Source organism: Centruroides sculpturatus, unplaced genomic scaffold, assembly GCF_000671375.1.
Source record: "Centruroides sculpturatus isolate CEXI.00-Female unplaced genomic scaffold, Cexi_2.0 scaffold12, whole genome shotgun sequence".
Lineage (NCBI taxonomy): Eukaryota > Metazoa > Arthropoda > Arachnida > Scorpiones > Buthidae > Centruroides > Centruroides sculpturatus.
This window is the reverse complement of record NW_019384438.1, coordinates 306,619-316,725: the sequence shown is the minus strand read 5'-3', so window position 1 is coordinate 316,725 and position 10,107 is coordinate 306,619. Positions and strand designations below refer to the sequence as shown.

Below are 10,107 nucleotides of genomic sequence, written 5' to 3'. Positions count from 1 at the left end.
GGTAAGTAATCCTACAATTTTTTGTTTATAGCGTAGTTTATACGGATTATTCCCAAAAAATATATACGTATTTTGGAAATGTTGAGTCGGATTAGTCTAGAATCGATTAATTTTATGGAAGAAAATATTTCAAACAGCCGTAGTCCGTAAACTTGATACGTGTCGGGTTGTGATTGGAAGGATTCGTAAGAAAGCGGATTCCTAGAGAATGGAACGTATCTCTATCTTATAGGGGGGTCGACTGTAATTACAATACTGGTTCTTGACCAGCCACACAGCTACCCACTCTGGTTAGCTCCCCGGTCAGTACTGCGATCAGCACTCCTCTCAGTACTGCCTCCACACACCACTCTGACTCTACACACACCCAAAGGGAAGCGCACAAATTTTCCCTCTCACCATTTCTCCCTCTCTAGGCGGGACAATCTCCCCCACATTCTTGGGGATATTGTTACCTCACCCACCTGACATGTGTGACCAAGCTGTGGACTGTCCATCACCACTTGCTGACATCTACACACCTTACACATGTTACAACTGAACTTAACACTCAACAAATTTCAGTTGCTCTTAGGCGTGAGGGAAGCATTGCTTTTTCGAGTGTGTTAAACTTCATTTTTTAGTTTTGTTATTTATACTCTATATTTAATCAGTATGGCACCGAAGAAAGAGAAAAGTGACAGTGTAAATAGAAAATGTTTTAGTGTAGCATTAAAGAAAGAAATTATTACAAAATACGAGAATGGCATTCGTGTTTATGACATCGCTAAAGAATATAATGTGGCAAAATCGACTATCTCTACAATTATTAAAAACAAAAAAGCATTTAAGGCTGCCGAAAACACAAGTAACACAACTTTATTCTCAAATACTAGCTGAGATCCCTTTTGTCTAACAACATTGAAATTTTACACATGTGAAGGAAATAACACTTCAGTGTTGCGTTTTTAGCCAGCTGGTGCTAAAAATGGGACAAACTTTTGCATCAACCCAATAGTTTCCAGCCGTTCTGGAACCTCACTGTTGTATACAAAATTGATATTGTTGTGATGATGGTGGTATGAAATGTTGCCGTTTACGCAGTCTAAAAGAACACAGCACACACTCCTTTATAACAATACAATGACACTTTAATATCTCCAAATCAGCGAGTGACTCTCTGGCACTCCACAATCGAGCAATACTCAGGCACCCAACAATTATTGGTACAGTCGACCCCCCTATAATTACGGTCCCTATAGTTACGATTCCTATAAAACTACGAAAAAATTGCTACCGGTATCCGTAAAAAATAGTAAANTTAAAAACAAAAAAGCATTTAAGGCTGCCGAAGTGGCTAAAGGATCGAATGTGATATTGAAAGATCTAAAGTTTTAGATGAAGTTGAAAAACTGTTGCTAATATGGATCAATGAAAAGCAACTTGCTGGAGACAGTGTTAGTGAAGCTATAATTTGTGAAGAGGCTAAAAATTTATACAATGACTTGTTGACCCAGACACCCAGTACAAGTGCAGACAGGCAGGATTTTAAAGCGAGCTGAGGGTGGTTTGATAGGTTTTGTCGACGAACTGGCATTCGCAGTGTCATAAGACACGGGGAGGCTTCAAGTTCAGATGAAAAAGCAGCAAAAGCATTTGTAAATGAATTTGCAGAGTTTTTAAAAAGTGAAGGATACGTCTGGAATCAAGTGTTTAATTGCGATGAGACTGATCTTTTTTGGAAAAGAATGCCTAAACAAACGTACATAAGAAGAGAAAGCACTTCCCAGGCACAAGCCCATGAAGGACAGACTCGCTCTTTTATTTTGCACTAACGCAAGTGGTGACCTCAAAATCAAGCCACTTTTAGTCTACAATGCTGAAAATCCCCCTGCCTTTAAGAGCAAAAATGTGATAAAGTCCAAACTGCCTGTACTGTGCTAGCACATTTTAGAAAAATTTTGATTAAGAGAGTAACACAATCAACTTTAGACTACTTTCTTGTTCCTTATCAAAAGAGACCTCGACTCGAAGAAACTCTCAATGCAGTGCTACCCGATATTTTTATGGAGGGGGATTCCTCTTCCAAGCATTAAGCTCCGTAGAAACAAAGGTATGTACAGTGCTACTTTATTAAATAAAGTTTACATATTTGTTGCTGTAATGATAGATACTACGTTTTCTTATATTTTCATCAAAGAAAACCCATTTTACAAATAAAATTACAAAAATACTGACGGCTAGAACGGATTAATTGTATTTGCATTAATTTCTATGGGAAAAATTGCTTCGGTTAACGAACGGACTCGTGGAACGGATTATGTTCATTAACTGGGGTTCCACTGTATTATGTATTTGTTAACATTAAAATGCAAATAACTTTTTTCAAATGGGTGGTACTTAAGAACTACAATGTGAAAATCAATTTTTATAGGAATAAAGATTTTAAGAATCCAAAACAATATGAAGCTTATAGAAAATTCTTTCAATGTTTCTTAATACATTTTTAAATGAAAATATTAATTTGTAATTTAACGTTAAACAATATGTAAATAAAAGTTTAATAAGTAAAATATAAATGTTACATTTATACTTTAAATTTATTCAAACTAACAGTATTACTTTTATTACATATTTTCATTTATTCATTTTAAATAGTTTATTTGAAACTAATTTTTTATATTTAGCCTAGTTAATATTTTAATTTTTACAGAAACAAGATTAAATAGAATTTTGAAAGTTTCATGCTTTTTCTCCAGTATGGTATGTATAATAATAATAATAATGTAATAATCAATAAGAAATTTAAAATTCTAAAACATTCATTTTATCAGGCTGCTGCTAGTGATTGGAAAAATGCAAAGTCAATTTATGAATTCAATGCACTGGACATAGATGGAAATGATGTTTCAATGGAAAAATACAGGTTTAGTATTCAAATAATATAAATTTACTAAGTTAGTTTCTGTAGAAATTTAAGTACAAATTTCATAATTATTTTTCATATAATTCAATTTTCCTTCTCCTTTTTAAGGATTTCACCAATTTAATAGCACCTGAAAAAATTGGGTTTCAGTTAATATTAAGATACTTGTAAATTCAGTTACAGAGCTAATTATAATTAATTTGAACTAGATATTATTGATATAAAGATTGTCTGCAATTCATCTTCCTAAATCTACATTAATTGACAACTACAAAATGCATTTAGTTTATTCTGGCAAATTCATTTTTCAAATGTAATTATTAATCTAATTTTTACATATATTATAATTTTTACAAAAAGTAATTGATTTAGTAATTGATTGAGTAATTTAGCAATCTTCATTACATAAGCCAATTTCTATAACATTGGTTTCTAAATAAACATTTGTTGAGAAGTAACTCAAAACAATAAAATTTAAATTTTCATTTTTTTTTTAAAGCTATTGCTGCAATTTTATAAATCAACAAAATACAACCTTGTGACATGTTTCACAGTAGGAATTTATCATCCATGTTACAATTTCAAATCAACTTTCTATGATAATTTCTTTTATAGTTAACATTAATTTACGTTTTTAAATACAATTTTAATACTGTTTTTTAAAAAATTTTTTAAATCATTTCTTTTTCCATTATTTCAGAACTATTAGTTAAATTATTACTAATAATATTCAATTGATTGCCTTTTTCAAAAATTTATTAATAATAATAATTATTATTTCTACAGTGTACACAAACTTGGTCATCTAATTTAACCTGCAGCTTTGTTCCTTAATACATTTTTTCTAATGTTCTACTTTCTCACCAATTTAGATTTTTAATATACCCCACACACAACTAAATTTATATATGTTACTGGCCAAACCCGATTTCAGGCCAAACTAGTTTATCCTAGGACAATCTAGTTTGGCCTAAATACTTTAGGCTTAATTAGTTTGTCGTAGGCCGAACTGATTTAGAATTATTATTTAAGTCAGGCCTGGCCAACCTAAATATTTTCAACGGTCACTTTGATCACGCGTAACATTACGATGGGCCACAATTTAGGCAAACATGCTTTAAAAAAAGTAAAACGAATACAAAATGAATAAGATTTCATTGTTATACCAAGAGGTCGTACTCGCACTTGCGCATTATAACAATGACACATGCAAATTTTCATTTATTTAATTGTTTTGGTATACACAAAACGGAAAACGAAAGTTTTAATAGATATATAATATTACTTAGCAAGCCACATAATTTAATGTGACGGGCTGCATGCGGACCAGGCCTGATTTAAGTATATTAATGGTTAAAATAAAATTAAAAGGCAATCAACTAGATGAACAATATTTATTCAAACATAGTTACTTAATTATAAAAACAGTATTGATTAGAAGTGACAAAACTATAAAATAAAAATAAGCTAAGCAGTAGAGGAGAAGGTAGTATTATGGAACCCCATTTTCATTTTAGTAAATTGTAAACAAGGTATCATAACTACATTCACATTTTTTGTGCGAAAAGTACTGGTAACTATTAAACTAAATGTTCCTAATTGGATTTTTCGCTAGTGTAACTATGGGTATGGTTTTTGAAGGCTTCTGTACAAAAAGTCAAAGTAGGCCTAGGGAAACCCGGTGGTAATATGGAACCTTACTGTATGTTTTCAAAAAATGCTTTAATGTATCCAAAAACAAATAGGAAAGTACAAAGAATGTTCACAAATTGCTCTGGACAAATGTTTGCTTGCAAAGAGGGAGTTGGGTTCCATATTAAAAGCACCAATGGCATCGCCATCTCAAATTAACTTATGTCTGTCAAGACCAAAATTTAAAAAACGTGAACATCACACAGATTAATATGTACAGTACACCTAAGTTTCTGAAACAGAATACGTGCACCAGTGAACTTACAACTACACGATTTATATTTTAGAAATAATTAAATTCACTTATCATTAAAAACTTTTGAATTTTGAAAAACACAAATTTTCTGATTCACTACGGACAACTGTTTAACTGAAGTGAAACGGTTGTCCGTAGTGAATCAGGGCAAAAAATTCAAAAACAAAGAAGATATCAGACAAGCACTGGTTCAATTTTTCACCTCTAGGGATAAGGAATTTTTTAAAAATGGGATATACAAATTGCCATCATGCTGGCAAGAAGTCGTAAATAATGATGGAAATTATATTATTCAATAAAGTTTATTCAAGGTATGAAAAATTTATTATTTTGTTTTATTCTAAAAATGGACAGAACTTTCCAGTAGACCTAATATTTTAATCTGCAGTTGGTTTCAATGTTAAAGAATGCTTCTTTTATATTACACAGGATATGGAATACAAAACTTACACATATGATTTTAATTACAACAAATGTCCTGAAACAGGTTTAATTATTGTAGTTTGATATTTGATATTGTGCTTTTTTCCATCTGTATACTGTGTGCTGCTGTATTTTTTTTACCTGCATATCTTTTATATAAATTTTATTATTATATAATATCAACTTTGTTGTATGAAGAAAGAATTTTTTCAGTTGTTGCCACTAAAATTTAATATTTCCTTCTTTCCTAGAGATTTAACTTGTTTATGATGAAAATTTTTCACATGATTGTATTTTGTATATTTCCTAATAATTTATTCATGTACAGTATATCATTGAAAGAATTGTGTGTGTGTGTAGTATATTATACGTGGTACGATCCAAAAGTTCGGGGACTGCAGTAATGTATGACAACAAAAGCATGTATTTAAAGTTACAGCATATGAAATGGATTCTATCAAACCACCCCTACGTGTTCAGGTTGATTTCGCCCATGTCACATGATTAAACCGCGAGTGCTGTTGTTTTTTTTCGGAGATAGTTACCTTTGTTTTGCGACGTAATAAAAATGGAGTTTCAAGAACAGCGCTGCAACATTAAATTTTGTCAGCGTTTAGGTAAAACATCTATGAAGACTTTAAAATTGCTAAGAAAGGTGTACGGTGATTCTATCATGGTGAAATCAAAGGTTTAAAGAGGGCCGAGAATCCATCGCAGACGATGAACGCTCTGGCCGACCTTCGACTTCACGGAACGAGGAAAATGTTGAGTTGGTCTCTCAATGTGTTCGCAAAGATCGTCGCCAAACCCTTGAAAAAATCGCTGCGGCTACTCACTTATCAAAGACTAGTTGCCAGCGTATTTTAACGGAAGATCTTAACATGCACCGAGCAAAGGAAAAGTCATGATGGAGGTGTTTTTTGATTCTCAAGGAATTGTTCATTCAGAATTTATTCCCGAAGGCAGAACAGTAAACAAGGAGCATTATCTAGACATTTTATGTCGTTTGAGGGAATCCATTCGTCGTAAATGGCCACAGATCTGGCAAAGTGGAGACTGGTACCTTCTGCATGACAACGCACCTGCACATCGGTCCCAAATGGTCACACAGTTTCTCGCCAAAACTCAAATTAATGTGCTTCCACACCCCGCCTATTCACCGGACTTAGCCCCGTGTGATTTTTATTTGTTTCCATCAATGAAAAAGCATTTGCAGGGACGCCGTTTTGTGTCATCAGATGAGGTGAGAGCAGCATCGCAGGAGGCCTTACGGGAGGTTTCAAAAAAATGGCTTCCAGCAGTGCTTCCAGAAGTTATACGAGCGCTGGCAAAACTGTATCGTTGCCCAAGGTGATTACTTTGAAGGTGGTTGTGCATCGGCAATATAAACTTTTTAAGGTAAGGAATTTTAAGCCAAGTCCCCGAACTTTTGGATCGTACTATATATATATATATGTGTGTGTATGTATGTGTACATAGTATGTATAATGATTTGTAAAGAAATAATATATATATAATAATGCTTAATATTTTAAACAAATGTCTTATTAATTCTAAAACATTTATTTAGAGGTCATGTTGTTTTGATTGTTAATGTTGCGTCCAAGTGAGGAATGACAGCCAAAAATTATACGCAACTACAACAGCTGCATGAGAAATACAGTGAATCTCATGGGTTGCGAATTTTGGGCTTTCCTTGCAATCAGTTTGGACATCAGGTAACTTTCCCCATATAAAAGTTTCAATAAAAATTAAATATAAAAAAATATATACAGATATTAAGAAATCTTTAAGAAACTATTAATATTTTTAATAAAACAAATCAAAAAATTTTACAGGAACCTGGTGATGAAGCTGCCATTAAAGAGTTTGTAAAAGGTTACAATGTTCAGTTTGATATGTTCAGTAAAATCAATGTTAATGGTGATAATGCTCATCCCCTCTGGAAATATTTAAAATCAAAGCAGGGTGGTACTCTTGGCAGGTATGTTACAATTTCATTTTTACTTCATTCTCATGCATATTAACTAAATATAAATATCTTTTCAGTTTTATTAAATGGAATTTCACTAAGTTTCTTGTCGATAAAGACGGGCAACCAGTTGCTCGTTATGCACCAAACCACGAACCTCTGGTAAGATATAATTACTTGTAATTTTTATAAATGTATTATAACTGCCTTATTTTATGTACATTTTTTTAAAGGCCATTGAACCAGATCTTCAGAAATATTTTTAATCAGGACTAATGCATTTGATTTAAATCTCATTGTGTAGAAATATGATGGTTGACCAGAAAACCATTACTTATGGATAGGTGAACTGGATGACAATTCTATCACATTGAATATTAATTCAAATGTTCAGACATGATTATTTTTAATAAACTCATCGTTTTCATTTATTATTATTATTTTTTGAAAAGTATTAGTTAAATAAAATTTGAGCTGTAATTTTAGTGATTTGATTATTTAGTGAGAATAAATAATTTTCAATCTGTTTTGAATTTAACTGTATTTATTAAAAAAAATACACTTTTCAATTTTATAAGTTTAAGCTTCAAATATTTGGTTAAATCTTAAAATCTCAAATATTAAATTTGACGTTAAATAGTAACGCTTTTTTATGAGAAAATACTATTCCAAAAATTCTCAAAAAGGTAGCAGAGAACCAAACTCTTTTTTTGTTTTATTTATTCATCAGAATGTTGTTTAATTCATTAAAGATTTCGCACAAAGTTTAAAAATTCGTAGAAAATTATGGAATGATTTTCAAAATTCTGATTCTTACGTTAATAGAAGAATTAAATAATTTTTGGATAGGATTTTCCCTAGAAGAAATATTTTAACGCCATCTGATGGAGATCGGGTGCCTAACAAAAGATTACAATCAGCCTTAATGTTCCTATAGTTGATTAAGCTATAAATCCCTAAAATTCAGTCGATAAAATTGATATTCTAGCTATGCAACTCAAATTGAATCAATATATTTATTTTTATTTTAAAAATCAAGTCAATATTCGCGCAACCAAATATTTGGCTTGCTGTTATAAACTTGCAATGAAGGATAAATCAATTAACCTAAATTTTATAATGCTTTTCACATTTTAAAATTACACTCCGCAAATCCTCGACTAAACAATAAACTTTTTTATTGCTAATAGTTTTTAAAATGTTAAAAGTTTCTTTTTGGATTATCCATTAAAAATTGATGGAGAGTTCAGTTTGAAATTTCGAAGTTTAAACTTTATTTTTATTAAATTTCCTATTACAAGCGTATTTTCCGAGTTATTGACTCGAAATACCCTGTATCTGTATGTATAATTTCCATGCAATGACTTTTCAATTTTTTATTACGTAAAAAATGATTACACTGTATCAAATTACAGGATTATTTTTATAGTAAGAATAACGTGTTAAAGTCTATTTAGTCTTTACTAAAGAATAGCGATAATATTTGTAATAAATTAGATCTTGTCCAATATGCATCGCGATTATTTAATTTCCCGAGTGACCAATCAGCGTTCTCCTACTTCCTTACCGGGTGTGAGCTATAAAAACGCGGAAGATATCATTTTAGCTGTCATTATCTGGTTATAATTTGTTAAAAGATAATTTGGTGTTTATTCGTTAGATGGCGGGATTAAGTTACATCGCAATGTATTAGTTTAATGATACTGTAAACGTCTGAAATGGTATGTACTGTTTACGGTAACGAACTTTATTTTTTTTTTTACGTTTGCTAAGTCTTGCATTTAAACTATTATTAAGACGTTACTAAATATAAGTAACATATTTATAATATATATTTTTTAAAATTCTGTTTAAAAAGATTGAAAATAAATATCTGTAACCCGTATTAAGTAGTAATTTCGAATAAGTTTCGTAAGTTACTTGCTTTTGATGTATTTTGAGTTGCCTCAAAGATGAATTTAGCAAGCTTGCAAGATAAAATAAAAAGCAATCTTATTTTAAATCAGTGTTTTTCAACCTGTGGATCGCGACCCCCGTGGGGGTCGCGAAGCCTTACACGGGGGGTCGCGGGTACAAGAAAAAGACAAGTGTTTGTAGGTCCTACACTACATTAAAAAAACTACAATTTTAGCGAGAATTACGGCCCACCCCAGAAAATGATTGCGGAAAAAGTGTTGAGCTGATTTGCAAAAGGAAATAAAAAGCAGAAAAGTAGAAACTGAAAATTGAGATCCTAAAAAAAAAAATACCGTTGGTGAACAGTTCCATGTGCATAATGTCACAATTAAAGGAAGTTTCATACTTTGTGTGTTAAATTATTGTCGATTCTGCTGAAACTTTCATTTTAATCAACAATAATTTGTCTCAACAGAAAGAAAATTAAATACATAGTTTTTAAAATCACTGATATAGTTTTAATATGGCCCTAGGGGGGTCGCCAGAATTTTTTGACTTTTAAAGGGGTCGCGTATTCAAGAAGGTTGAAAAACACTTAAATTGACAATAATTTTCCATTTCTTTTTGAAATGCTTACAATACATTTTTGATTTTTATCAGAAGTTTAAACAAGTCTATAGTGCATTGATAAATCTACTTTTATAAACAAGATATTATAAAAACCAGACTTTTCAAATCTTTTTTTTTAATATGTACAGTACTACTACTATAGATATGTATCAATCTTTGATAATTAATTAAATTATGTGGATTACATAAATACGACATTTTGTAGTGTACATCTAGTATTTAAGTGCCTTATACGGCGGGGGGAATAAAAAATACAACTGCAGTAGATGGATAATGGATATGTGCTACGCGCAATTTTCGGATATAAAACTGCTTACGATATGTGAAATACCA

At 31.3% G+C, this 10,107-nt stretch overlaps 1 protein-coding gene across 1 annotated transcript in view; it reads left to right on the top strand.

Annotated features, from left to right (window-relative positions):
* Window positions 1–7,603, top strand: part of LOC111620010 (glutathione peroxidase-like) — a 15,135-nt gene extending 7,532 nt beyond the window's left edge. The window contains exons 2-7 of the mRNA XM_023361847.1: window positions 2,693–2,742; window positions 2,814–2,905; window positions 6,847–6,994; window positions 7,115–7,260; window positions 7,326–7,410; window positions 7,482–7,603. Coding sequence (XP_023217615.1) covers window positions 2,693–2,742; window positions 2,814–2,905; window positions 6,847–6,994; window positions 7,115–7,260; window positions 7,326–7,410; window positions 7,482–7,514 — 554 coding nt within the window. The 3' untranslated portion in view covers window positions 7,515–7,603. The remainder of the gene's footprint in view (window positions 1–2,692; window positions 2,743–2,813; window positions 2,906–6,846; window positions 6,995–7,114; window positions 7,261–7,325; window positions 7,411–7,481) is intronic.
* The last annotated feature ends 2,504 nt before the right edge of the window (window positions 7,604–10,107 follow it).